The sequence below is a fragment of the Podarcis muralis genome, chromosome 2 (assembly GCF_964188315.1).
Source record: "Podarcis muralis chromosome 2, rPodMur119.hap1.1, whole genome shotgun sequence".
Lineage (NCBI taxonomy): Eukaryota > Metazoa > Chordata > Lepidosauria > Squamata > Lacertidae > Podarcis > Podarcis muralis.
In genome coordinates this window covers 22,091,233-22,105,300 of record NC_135656.1, presented here as the reverse complement: position 1 = coordinate 22,105,300, position 14,068 = coordinate 22,091,233, and the positions used below count along the sequence as shown (strand labels likewise).

The 14,068-nt window shown below is 47.4% G+C and overlaps 1 protein-coding gene across 6 annotated transcripts in view; it reads right to left on the bottom strand.

Moving 5' to 3' along the window:
* IKZF4 (IKAROS family zinc finger 4) overlaps nucleotides 1-14,068 on the bottom strand; it is a 69,290-nt gene that overhangs the window by 16,932 nt on the left and 38,290 nt on the right. For 5 of the 6 annotated variants that reach the window (XM_028712572.2, XM_028712512.2, XM_028712532.2 and 2 more), the window contains 2 exons: nucleotides 10,687-10,947; nucleotides 9,509-9,676 (listed from right to left, as the gene is read on the bottom strand). In XM_028712572.2, coding sequence (XP_028568405.1) covers nucleotides 9,509-9,676; nucleotides 10,687-10,927 — 409 coding nt within the window. In that variant the 5' untranslated portion in view covers nucleotides 10,928-10,947. The remainder of the gene's footprint in view (nucleotides 1-9,508; nucleotides 9,677-10,686; nucleotides 10,948-14,068) is intronic. The other variant, XM_028712542.2, reaches the window with a different exon arrangement.

Sequence of the window (14,068 nt, the reverse complement as noted above, 5' to 3'; positions counted from 1 at the left end):
GCCAATGTGCACACAGATTTAGGGAAGGGCTGTTGATGGCTCAGTGGCAGAGCAAATGATCTGCATGCAGAAGATCCCAGGTTCAACTGGGCAGGCCTGAGAAGGACACCCTTCTGAAACCTTGGGAAGTTGTGGCCAGCCAGTAGAGAAGAAGATGTGCCAATATCCTGATGTGGTGTAAGACACATAACCGCCCCTACCTCACCACATAACAACAGTGCTAGAGGAGCCTCCATTAGAGCATTTCTATCAGGGCTGAGGTTACTAGCCAGGCTTTGGAGACTAGCGAGTTATAGTGGCAAACGGTCCTTCCAGAGCACAGGTCAAACTCAGGAGTGTACCCTGCAAGGTCCTGAGAATTCAGTCATACCTCGGGTTACAGACGCTTCAGGTTGCGCGTTTTCGGGTTGCGCACCGCGCCAAACCTGGAAGTACCGGAATGGGTTACTTCTGGGTTTTGGCACTCGCGGAAGCACAGAAGCACTAAATTGCGCTTTGCACATGTGCGGAAGCGCTGAATCACGACCCGCGTGTGCACAGACGCGGTGCTGCGGGTTGCGAAGGTGCCTCCCGCACAGATCACGTTCACAACCCGAGCGTCCACTTTATCTTCTCCACCCTGTCTTCAGCTATGGTCTGAAATTTTCAGTGTTCACTTCTGTTTTCTGTTGGAGGACTTGGCATATACCAATGATAAATAAGCACACACATAGATATTCAAGCATAAAAGTGGTTTTTTAAAAATGTAGGAACATATCTATTGCTTTAAAAGAGAGGTTTGTAAGTACAGTGGTACCTCGGGTTAAGAATTTAATTCGTTCTGGAGGTCTGTTCTTAACCTGAAACTGTTCTTAACCTGAAGCACCACTTTAGCTAATGGGGCCTCCTGCTGCTGCCATGCCGCTGGAGCCCTATTTCTGATCTCATCCTGAAGCAAAGTTCTTAACCCAAGGTAATATTTCTGGGTTAGCGGAGTCTGTAACTTGAAGCGTATGTAGCCTGAAGCGTATGTAACCCGAGGTACCATTGTAAGTAAGGGGGGGGGATTAGTTTGATTTTAAGATCAATTTTCAGGGGAAGGGAGCTTAAGCAACCAAAACACAGTGTTAAGACCAAACATATCCGACTCCGACATAACTCTAGGAACAAGAAAAGGGTGACACTGCAGAAAATGAAGAATGGTATCAGCTGTGCCTTGCATACTGGCTCATTTACCTTTTTAAGCTGCTTGATAGCTGCACATGCTGACTGTCAGCTGAGCTGGTTTATATGCACAGCATCAACTCATGCTGGTTGAGAGCACATGGGGTTTGAGCCATGCCTGAGGCTATGCATGCTCCATGCACTTGAGAGAATATTCTGTGCTAAGGTAAATAAAATGCTGAGTCAAGAAAGCGCAATTCTGTGCCCTGCACGAAGCATGCAAATTAATCACTTTTGCATACATCTGCTTATTTTACACACTCTGTTCTGCTACTGTCAGTCATACATGGAACTTTATACATGCCAGTGAACCCTCACCTCCAGACCACTGAGATACCTTCTTTTCTTCTCCCTATTTCACCAGGCATCGCCTATCCACAGACACTTAAGCTTATTTTCACAGTCAGGTAGGCAACAAACCAAAAGGACCAAAGCAGGGATTCAAGTTCTACGCGTGCACAGATTAAGTAAAGATCTACAAAAACTACAGTGTCACTAAAGACAGTGGAGAGATAAAGATGTCTGCACTGGGGTCTGAACCTGCCTTTTCTTTTTGCTTAAGCAAACCTAGAAACATGTAAGCAGCATCTCAAATGCCTACATACCAAGAAATTTCTGGGCTAGGCTTTGCAGGGGGCGGGGGGGGGGAGGCATGTGTGCATTAGTATATACTGTGCCCACTTGAATCCTTTAGACCTCAGATGTAGTCTCACTTCAGTCTTTGCCCTCATGGCCTGAATATATTGTAGAGTGGTACCTCTGGATGCGAACGGGATCCGTTCCGGGATCCCGCTTCCACGTGTGACATTATTTTGAGCGTCTGTGCATGCGGCGAAACCCAGAAGTAACGTGCTCCATTACTTCTGGGTCGCTGCGGAGCACAACCCAAAAATACTTAGCCTGAAGCTACTTCAACCCGAGGTATGACTGTAGAACATGATTTTGCATAAATCGTGCAAAGCACAGAATTTAAATTGCTTTCGGCACAGGCTCTGGATTTCTGGGGTGCAGATTATACGCAGCCCTGGCTATAGACTCCTCTCTCTAGCTCTCAGGACAAAAGCTGTGCAAGTAATTATGAAACTGTTGCCTCTGGAGGCTTAATGGCTTCAGCCCAGCTTACCAAAGAGACCTACTCTTCCCTTTACTCTCTTACATTCCCTTGAGATCAGCTGAGAGCAGGCTCTTCCATATACCTCCTGTGCACTAATTTCATTCTACAAGGACACAGCATTCTTGGCATAGGCTGCCCTTGATCTAGAATACTCCCACTGTGGACTTTCATAGGTCTTTCAAAAGCCCTACAGTAACGCTTTCTAATCTGAGCAGGCTTTCAGTGGGGAACCCCTAAGTTGGAAAGGCAGGATTTAACAGCTATGCCTTGTCTTTTGATTTGCCATTTTGAGTTTGAGTTTTTAGTTATAATACACTGCCCAAAACTGTCAGGGGGGAACTAGAAATCCAAGCCAACATATACTGGCATCTGTACATGTATCTATTCCTCCTTGTTACATAATGCAAAACTGTTCTCCTGCAGATTTCCCTGCCTGGGGATATCAACATCTTAGCAGGAGTTGAAGGGATGAACCAGCGATAAGGATAACAAGAACATCAAGGTACACCGGAGATAGCAATACGCTTTCCAGGCTCTGCAATAATTAAAAAGGTAGGTAAGCTAGAAACAACTTCTCTGAAAAGCTAAGTTCAGGATAGGGTTCCATTACACAAACTGCTTATGGCAATGTAAACGTTAATTTCAAGTGATTTGATGAAAGAATGCATGGATTATCCAACTCAATTAGTGCGTGATGAAATGGCATAAAAGGTAAAGGTAAAGGGACCCCTGATCATTAGGTCCAGTCGTGGCCGACTCTGGGGTTGCGGCGCTCATCTCGCTTTATTGGCCGAGGGAGCTGGCATACAGCTTCCGGGTCATGTGGCCAGCATGACTAAGCCGCTACTGGCGAACCTGAGCAGCGCACAGAAATGCCGTTTACCTTCCCACCAGAGCGGTACCTATTTATCTACTTGCACTTTGACGTGCTTTCGGTACCTATCTACTTGCACTTTGACGTGCAGGGACCGAGCAACGGGAGCTCACCCCGTCACGGGGATTCGAACCGCGACCTTCTGATCGGCAAGGCCTAGGCTCTGTGGTTTAACCGACAGCGCCACCCGCGTCCCTCTAAGTGGCATAAGGAGGCCCTAATTTAAGCTATGTTCTGGGGCTGCCACATGCACACAACAATGCAAAGTTGGCAGAGGTATTGCATGCTACACATCAGCAGCACACGGTATGGTGGGGCTTTAAAAGAGGATTAGACAAAGTCATGGAGGATAAAGCGATCAATGGTTACTAGTCATGATGGCTGTGTTCCGCCTACACTGTTGCTGAATGCCTCTGAGTACCAGTTGCTAGTCAACCAATTGCAGTTGAGCAGGGTGGTGTTGTGCTCAGGCCTTGCTTGAGGCACCCAATGGCCACCAGGATGCTAGTCTAGATGGGTCATTGGTCTGATCCAGCAGGCTTTGCCTCACCCCACCCCCACCCCTGTGTCTGCTACTGACTCACATTCTAAATTTGCTTAAAGCATTTCCAAAAAAGAAAAAAAAATGCTTCCACCAAAATTGTGGTGGAATTGAGAATTGTACTTTTGTGTGCACATGTGTGTATGGGGAGGTGCCCGTAGTTCTTTCTCTCTGATCCCTAGGGACCCTTAGAGAACAGCCATTATAGCTAAATGTCATGTGTTTAATGAATAAAAAAGGTAAAGGACCCCTGGACAGCTAAGTCCAGTCAAAGGCGACTATGGGGTTGTGGCACTCATTTCACTTTTTAGGCCAAGGGAACAGGCATTTGTCCACAGACAACTTTCCAGGTCTTGATGAAACCGCTACTGGTGCACGAGTGCCAGAGTGCACAGAAACGCCGTTTACCTTCCCGTCGCAGCGATACCTATTTATCTACTGGTGCTCATATACTTGTGAACTGCTAGGTTGGCAGAAGCTGGGAAAGAGCAATGGGCGCTCACCCCATCGCATGGATTCCAACGCCTACATTCCGCTTGACAAGCCCAAGACGCTCAGTGGTTTAGACCACAGAGCCACCCGTGTCTCTGGTCCCAGTTCCAAAGCAAGTTAACTAGGTACCGCTGCAGTGGGAAGGTAAACAGTGTTTTTGTGTGCTCTGGAACTCGTCACGGTGTTCCGTTGCACCAGAATCAGTTTAGGCATGCTGGCTACATTACCCGGAAAGCTGTCTGTGGACAAACGCCGGCTCCCTCAGCCTGAAGTGAGATGAGCGTTGCACCCCATAGTTGCTGTCAGGGAACTGCCATCAGAACAGGGGCGGGAAACAGAGGGGCAGTTGTGTTACAGGAAGCCTCCGAAAATCTTGCGAAGCAGTTCTTCCGGTGATGAGGAAAACCCCACCTCCAGTGGGGAAGAGGTGAAAGGACCAGAGGATGCTGGTGGGAGCCTCAACACCGCTCCTGGCAAAGCTGGCCAGGAGGGAAGCACGCCCATTCCATCACCCACCCTGTGCAGAAGTCTAAAGTGCAAAGAGGGAAGGAAAAGGCTGGGCGTAACAAGACTTTTGTGCTGGGGGAGGTCCAGGAAACAAGCACTCCCGGATTCTGCTAGCGATTGAGGCAGACATGAACTTTGGGGTTCTGCACTGTAAATAGTTTTGCACCTAAATAAAACCTGTAAAAGACAGGTCGGAGTCCTGCCTGGTTACTCGTGAGCAACCACCTTTGCCATCTGACAGTTGCCTTTGACTGGACATAACCGTCCAGGGGTCCTTTACCTTTTTAACTATATACAGTGGTGCCTCGCAAGACGAATGCCTCGCAAGACAAAAAACTTGCTAGACGAAAGGGTTTTTTGTTTTTTGAGCTGCTTCGCAAGACGATTTTCCCTATGGGCTTGCTTCGCAAGACGGAAACGTCTTGCAAGTTTGTTTCCTTTTTCTTAACACCGTTAATACAGTTGTGACTTGACTTCGAGGAGCAACTCATAGAACGCGGTGTGGTAGCCTTTTTTGAGGTTTTTAAAGACTTTGGTATTTTTGAAGCTTTTCCAAAACTTTCCTGACACCGTGCTTCGCAAGACGAAAAAAATCGCAAGACGACAAAACTCGCGGAACGAATTAATTTTGTCTTGCGAGGCACCACTGTACTGAATAACAGCAATTGTAGCAGTTCAGCTAACCAGCTGCTGGTGTTTAGCCTTCTTCTGGGCTTAGGTTTGCCTTTCGACTAGCAGGGAATCTCAGTGAAACACAGTTTTATACTATAAGCCTTGGGAACAAGGGTACACTTGTCTTGTTAGGCCTCAGATACAGTTTTCCACCCTGAGCCTTTTGGGACAAGCACAATTTTAAATATATGGGGAGTGAGAAAGAGACATGTACAAAAGGATAAAAAAGGAAGTCAAATGACAATCCTACCTACTTCTGCACCCTGGGGTATTTCATTTCAGTGTCTGAAAAAATGGTACAATTGGGTACAGGAAATTAGCAAGCAGTTGTAGCATCCCCTAACGAGTATACTTCAGGTTGGCTTAGGGCTCATTGAGATACCTCAATACAAAGACATTCCCTGCACACAGAAAACAAGCACGTCAGGGACAAGTCTAGCGTTTGGCACGGAGGAGCAGTCACAAGTGGTATAGGCCAGACACAGGTTTGCCACCTAATTAGGATTGAGAGAAAGAGAGAAATGGAAGCAGATAGGTAGGATGGGATACCACCTTAGCTGCTAAGGCTTTGCACTTCCATGATGGCCCATTGTTTGTATTTAAGAGGGTTGTTCTAAGAAAATTCCTGAGCATCTGGTCTACTGGGGCTGAACAGAGATATTTCCCCAAACCTATCTGGAACCTCAGATGACAAAACTCTTGTGCGTTAACTAACTTTTCAGCAGGGTTGTGGTGGCTGAAGATTACAGCCTGGTTCTTTATCAGGTGAGGCAGTCTTCCTCTAAAGGCAGGACCTTGACTTAGCTGACGTTTCATGTCAGCTCCCACAATCCATCTGGCTGGCCCTTCAGGGTATTTTCTGATGCTCCCGCATACGATGACCCCGAAAGTGCTCTTTGCAGAGGCAGCGTCTCACTCGGTGGCAAATGCCAACACCTTTTGTTTTGCGACTGAGCGAATCCCCCAAACTGCAACTTCTCTCTCGGTCTCCAAAAACGATACGTGCAAAATAGTTCTGAGCCCGTACTAAGCACCATGGATACCTACTGGCACCCCCCCCCCCCCGAAGGGTCGGAATCAGAGGAGCTGTCGCCACTGCGAACTGTCGTCAGGAACCACCCAAGCGGAAGCTGGTTGGGGGAAGTGACAACTGATTTTGATTGCTCCAGACTGAAGGACTCTTCAGGAAGGCCAGAGGCCTCGAGGCACAGAGCAGCAACATCCCAGCAATGCACAGTGATCTGTGAAGAGAGCTGTCGTGATTCCACGGCATCCCTCAACTTCCATGCAAGCTTGTGGGGGGGGCGGGGGGGGGGACAATGACAACATGCTGATCTCCTTTGCTCACAAAATAGCTAATCAGGGCTTCCTAAATCATGCAAAAAGAAACTTTTTTTCCCCCAGGGCGGGAAGTTCAGCGCGTGAGAGAAGAATTTTGTTTGTGTTAAAAAGCCCCAAAGCACCGCAGAAATAGAAGCTAAAAGAAAATAATATATGCTCAGCAGGTGGGCAGATTTCCCTCTCTCTTTCCTGCCCCCCCCCCCGCTCACGGCAAGCCAACTGCTACAGTAAAAAAACCTTATACTAAATTTAAAGAGCCACGTCACAAGTATCGTGGTTAAGAGGCTGATGACAAACTCACCCGTCCATCTTCATGCCAACCGTCCACACAAATCCTACACATCTCTACACAAATAAAGCACCCTATTGACAAACCAGTAGCCCACAGAAAGCCAGCAAGGAGTTGGATCCAGCAGTGCAAGATAAGAGAATAAAAGCAGCCCAACGGTCTAAATCATGGGTAGGCAAACTAAGGCCCGGGGGCCAGATGCGGCCCAACCATCTTCTCAATCTAGCCTGCAGACGTGTTTTTACATGAGTAGAATGCATTCTTTTACTTAAAATGCATCTCTGGGTTATTTGTGGGGCATAGGAATTCGTTCATATATTTTTTTCAAAATATAGTTCAGCCCCCCACAAGGTCTGAGGGACAGTGGACCGGCCCCCTGCCTAAAAGGTTTGCTGACCCCTGGTCTAAATGATCCAGCAATCTCTTTCCCACAGTGGCCAACCAGATGCCTATGGAAAAAATTGCAAGCAGGACTAGATTGTAGCAACAGAGGAATACTTCTCTGATACAGAAGAAAATATACCCCCGTCGTGACTAGTAGCCACTGATAGTCTTATTCTCCTTTTAAATCCATCCAAGCTGGCAGCCATCACTCCTTTCATAGAATTGTAGAGTTGGAAGGGACCGCGAGGGTCATCTAGTCCAACCCCCTGCAATGAAGGAAACTTTTTGCCCAGTGTGGGGCTCAAACCCACGACCCTGAGATCTCATACGCTACCAACTAGCTATCTCGGCATTTGCTTCCCTACCCAGTCTCTTTTTTCTAAGCTAGAAAGTCCCAAACAGTGTAACCTTTTTCTTATAAAGGAGTTGCTCCAGTGCCTTGATCATTTTGGTTGCTTTTAAATTTAATTTCTCATTTTTAAAAATATCCCTTTTGAGGAGTGCTGTCCAGAATTACATGCCCAGCATTCCAGGTGTGGCTGAACCATAGATTTGCATAAATATGCTATGACAAAATACGCTAAGTTTTATTTTCAATGTAATTCCTTTCCTAATGAAGTAGATTCTAAGTTTAAGAATTTTGTTTAGATATTCATTCCCCGCCCCCTTTTATATAAGTCACAACTTTGAGAACTTATACAGATCTTCAGCTGAACTTTAATTGCTGCAACTGAGGTTTTATTCAGGTGCAACATGAGGTCATGTTAATCCATAGGATTAAGGACAGAGTAGGCTCAATCTAAGAGATTACTAGGACCAACAGGTAAAGCTTGATAAAACTGCCATTAAGATAACGCGGAGTCAACAATACGAAGATTTCCAGGGTCAGTTAGAGAAGAACCTGAACGACGGGAATGTTCCTAAATAGCAGAGAATGATGTGAAGACAGTTCCACCTCCAGAGTTGAAGGAAGGGTGGGCTATAGATGTAACAAGTAAATAATATCTGCCAGAGAGAAAGAAATCATGAATGGGTGGATCCAGATTAGAAGGCAGGCACTGGAGGTGATGGAACATAGGGAATGGTTGGATAGCTGTGGGCTGCCAGGGGCTGGACTGAGGAGGAATGGTGGGGGCTGCCCCCACCTTCTCCTGAACCTTCCTGAGAACAGGAGGACAGTATAGATTTAGAACAGTGGTTTGCAGAAGGGCATAGTTCAGAGGCTGCAGAGTGGAAAAGCTGGGAAATATTGGGAGAGGAACAGCAGGAAGAAGCAGCACCAGGGGCACGACAACTGACAGACTCAGTGTCTTTGGAAAGCGTTCCTGAGCCCCCCTCTCCCAGGACAACATTGAGAGTAGTAGAACAGAAAGCTTACAGGCAGAAAACTCAAATTAGCCGGCACAGGGATGACGTAGAATAGGAGAAATGGAGGGGGTTGGAATTTACTCGGAGTAACGCCATTATTTAACAGAGATTGCATTCCTTCGTCTCTCTCTGTGAATACTGAATAAATTACGTGGTAAGAACTATTCTTGTTTATCTGCTTTTTGGGGGAGGGGTCTGATTCCCTGAAGCCTGACATGGGTGGTCACTGTGGTCTACCTCCCTTTAAGAAGAGGTGACTCCAACTAGCAGAGGTCTGGGTTGAGGGCAAAGAGCAAGAGATAGTTCTGCCAACCCACCAAACCCTACCTTGCTATAACTATTTATTTTTTGTCTAAGAAATTTATATACTGCTTAATTATACAGTCATACCTCTTGTTGCGTTTGCTTCAGGTTAAATCTTTTCAGGTTGTGTCCTGCGGTGACACGGAAGTAACGGAATGCGTTACTTCCGGGTTTCGCCGCTCGCGCAGGCGCTCAAAATGATGTCACGCGCATGCGCAGAAGCGGCAAATTGTGACCTGCAGACGCGCAGATGCGGGTTGTGTTCTGCTCATGTTGCGAACAGGGCTCCTTAAAGGATCGCGTTCGCAACCAGAGGTACCACTGTATACATTTCTAAACACTGTACATAAAAGAATGGGACAATAAAGAAAAGGAAATGCCCATAAAACTGAACTAGAGCAGAAGTGCCTCGTGACCCACCTGAGTGTGTTCGGAGGTGCCCCGTGAGTGCGTCTCTCCTCCGACAGGCATAGTTACAGAAGGGACATTTGAAGGGCTTCTCGCCCGAGTGCAGCTTGATGTGGCGCAGGAGGTTGCCCTTTTGGGTGAAGGAGGCACCGCACTGATTGCAATGGAACGGCCTCTCACCTAGGAAGAAGAAGAAGAAGAATAGCGCATTGGGATGAGTATCCAGAAAGGTTATCCTCGACCCTTGCTTTCACTGATGAACCATGACCCCCAGTTCAAACATGCTGATAAACTGAGTTTAAAGGAAACAGACAGACTTGGGGTTGTATTCAGTGTAGTGTTAAATGGTGCAAGTGGCGCTGTGGCCTAAACCACGGAGCCTCTTGGGGTTGCCGATCAGAAGGTTGGCGGTTCGAATCCCCGTGCTCCCATTGCTCGGTCCCAGCTCCTGCCAACCTAGCAGTTCAAAAGCACTCCAGTGCAAGTAGATAAATAGGTACCACTGTGGCGGGAAGGTAAACAGCATTTCTATGCGCTCTGGTTTCCATCACAGTGTCCCGTTTAGTCGTGCTGGCCACATGACCCAGAAAGCTGTCTGCGGACAAATGGCGGCTCCCTCAGCCTGAAAGTGAGATGAGCGCCACAACCCCATAGTCATCTTTGACTGGACTTAACCGGACAGGGGTCCTTTACCTTTTTTTTAAGTAAGTGGGCAGTTCCACTGAGGCAAGGATTTCTCATTGTGCAGCAGAACTATCTCCCCCTCTGCTCCCCCCCCCACTTCCTAAATCCATTCTGGGGAAACCTCCAACTCTCTGGAAGAGGAGAGGGAGGAAGTCCCATTGTGCTAGTGCCAATCCTTGTGCTAGCACAATTATTTCATTTAACACTGTCCCCCTAAGTCCTCCACGGACTGTTCAGGAGCAAGCATGAGTGCTTCCAGCTCATGCGTCTTGCAGAAAACCATAGTTTAGCATGACAAGTGGATGTGTGAAGTACTCTGAATGCACCTGGATTGATCTAACACCCAGTCTTGTAAGGAAAGAGTTATAAAGCAGTTCAGAGCCTTATTAGGCTAAAGAGCCTGAGCGTGACACACAGAACTTTTAGACCATTGAGACTTAAAGCAGTATACAAGTGCAAAGCACATGCATCAGCCCTTACGGTTACCAGCAGCCATGCCTGCTCACCGGTGTGGCTGCGCTTGTGCACCATCAGTACGTTCGGGCCAATGCACACCATCCCACAGATATCACATTTCAGCTTGCCATTGGGTAGCCGGATGCCGCCAGGGGAATGTGGATCCTGCCCTGTCCCGTCACAGTAGCCGAGTGGCTCAGAGAGAGAATCCTCCACAATCACGCTGTCCTCTTTTTCAATGAGCCGGTCGTCATGCGACAGCAGCCGGCTTGATTCTTCATCACTGTACATTTCCACCTTGATAGAATTTGCTATGGAGGGAAAAGATGGGGGGGAAAACAAAAAAACAAAGCACGTACAGGTTTGTGACAAGTATTTGTAAACAGTTAACTTTTAAAAAAAAGTTGTTATGGTCCAGGAGAGTGAAAAGAGACTTCTAAAAAAATAACCATCAATAATTATTAATAGATCCTACTAGCATCTAAGGCCAGGTGGGTGGGGAGAATGACAGAAATTTCTAAAATTATGTATGATGTGTGTGGGGGGGTGAGAGATTTATCCTTCTTTCCCACTGTTTTAGATCATCCCTTGACACTGATTGGGAGCAAATTCAGCACAAACCAATGGAGTATTTATTCAGAAAGTGCATCAGCAACTTATGGGATTCAGTGTTACAAGAGAGCCAGTGTGGTGTAATGGTTAGAGTGCTGAACTAGGACCTGGGAGAGCAGGGTTCACTCGGCCATGAAGCTCACTGGGTGACATTGGACCAGTCACTATCTCTTACCCTAACCTACCTCACTGAGTTGTTGTCAGGATGAAATGGGGAGAAGGAGAACCGTGTGACCACCTTCTTGGAAGAGAAATGTGACATATAAACGTAATAAATAATATAAATGAGCCACTAGTTTGGAAGGAACTTTAAAAAGGGATTAGACAAATTCATGGAGGCCGGGGCTATAAATGAGCATTAATCACATCAGCTAAGTGAACTACTATGATTACTTTTTTAACTGCCAGTTGGTGTAGGGAAACAATAGGGTTCTTCTTATGTTCTAGAGCAGGCATCCCCAAACTCAGCCCTCCAGGTGTTTTGGGACTACAATTCCCATCATCCCTGACCACTTGACCACTTAGCTAGGGATGATGGGAGTTGTAGTCCCAAAACATCCGGAGGGCTGAGTTTGGGGATGCCTGTTCTAGAGTAGCAAAAGGTGTAAAAATCAAATACAATCCCCAGTGCTCCAAATAATGTAGGGCTCAGCACATGGGGGGGGGGAGGGGGGAGAAGACCTCTCCTCCTCCACTAGATGCCCAGCGAGGTAGAAAGGAAGTTTCACTCTGAAAATACAGGGAGGAAAACAGTCTGAAGAGCAGCCTTCTAAGACTCAGGGGTTTTTCTGCCAGCAGCCTGCAAGAATGTTGTGGCAGCTTTTCTATAGACAGAAGGTCAAGAGTCCTAAACCCAGGGTCTGGTTTCTAAAAGGTTCAGTTAAGAATGCGCAAAAAATGCTATGACATTAGCAAGAAGAGCTCTTTGCTAGGGGAACACACAGCCGGCCTGTAAATCCAACCACATCAGCTGGTGTAACAATGGACGCTCGTCCCATTTCAAGGTGCAAAAATGGGCAATCAAATATTTAAAATCTGGCCCTTCCCAAGCCAGAGACAGGGGAAGCTCGCAACTTGGAAAGCAGGGAGCATCTAGTGCGGGGCTTCCCCCTGAAGCAGCTAATGGAATGTAAAGCTTGAAAAACGAGGACTTCCTGTTTCGACCGACGGACACATGGAGCAGCCTCCACCACAGAAGGAATGCTGTTTGCGAGGCCTTGCTGAATAAACACTCCTGAACCTTTGGTACATGGCCAGGTTACATCATTCCAAGGAGTGTACTGAAAAGAAGGACTCTCATATGCGAATCTCCCCCCAATTCCTAAGTCCCACTGCGTTCTCTTCCAAGCAGCATTCCGCTGCAATGGGAAAACAGGAGGAAGCTGCCTTATACCAACACAGTCCATTGGTCCATGTAGCTCAGTACTGTCCGTGATAACTTGCACATGCTTGCTGCACATGCATCAGGACCACCTATTAATACAGAGGAAGGTGGAGAGCCTCAAAATGAAAAGGGAAGTTGAGCCCTTACCCCTCCCTTGTTCTCTTTTGGCTTCAGGTAATTTTCTTCCAATCCAGTTTGGGAATAGGCTGGGAGCAAAATGCCCATAACAGCAAAGCATAGGCAGATAAAGGGAGGGAGAAGGTTCAGTTCTCTCACCTGTGTATCCTTCTTTTCCTAAAATTAAAAAGCCCAGCACCACCTGCTTCGTATATAAACACAGCAGGCACGTGAACAAAGGCACTCCAATCATATTTGGTTTGCTTCCCGCAAAGGATGGCACTTTTAGCTATGCTCATGTGTTTTGGGATAAGGAAACAATATGAACCAGCCTTCCCCAACCTGATGCCCTTCAGATGTTTTGGACTCCAACCCGCATCAATCCTAATCGGCATATCCCCACAGCATGATGGAAATTGAAGTCCAAAACATACGGAGGGCGCCACTTTGGGGAAGGCTAGCCGGCTGATATAATCCCTTCAGACTCTCCATGAAATGTCACCTAGAATTTTTTCACATGCAGGGCAGAATAAAGATAATAGTTTGAGTTTCCTCACCTGAAGCTTTATTTATTTTTATTTTTTTCCTAAGTACCGTATTTTTCGCCCTATAGGACGCACCTTTTCCCCTCCACAAATGAAGGGGAAATGTGTGTGCGTCCTATGGGGCGAATGCAGGCTTTCGCTGAAGCCTGGAGAGCGAGAGGGGTCGGTGCGCACCGACCCCTCTCGCTCTCCAGGCTTCAGGAGAGCTGCAGCGCCAGCCCCACAAGGTCGGGGGACAGCGGGGAGGCGGAACGCCGCCATCCCGCTGTCTCCCAATGTGGTTTGGAGGCTGACGGAGGGGAGACATGCGCTTCTCCCCGCTGCCTGCCCCGCAAGATCCGGGGACAGCTGGGAGGTGCAGCGCGTCTTCCCGCTGTCCCCGGACCTAGTCTGCAGGCGGGCGGCAGGGAGAAGAGCGCTTCTCCCCGCTGCCAGCCCCACAAGCGCCTAGGGGGGAAATAAACATTTTTTTCTTTATTTCCCCCCCCAAAAAAACTTGGTGCGTCCTATGGGCCGGTGCGTCCTATGGGGCGAAAAATACGGTAACTCTTTAATAATGCACACACAATTACGATTCTTTAAATAATATTAGTGATTGTTATCCTAATATAAAATGGGCGGGGGGGGGGGGAGAGAGAGAATGGAATGCCCTGCTTGGCAGAATGGTTGACTGGGGGAGGGCCTTGAACACAAGCACATTTGTCAGAAGGATGCACTACAACATTTTGTTGCAAGGACCATTTTGTCATGTTCTGGGCAAGTACCATTTGAAAT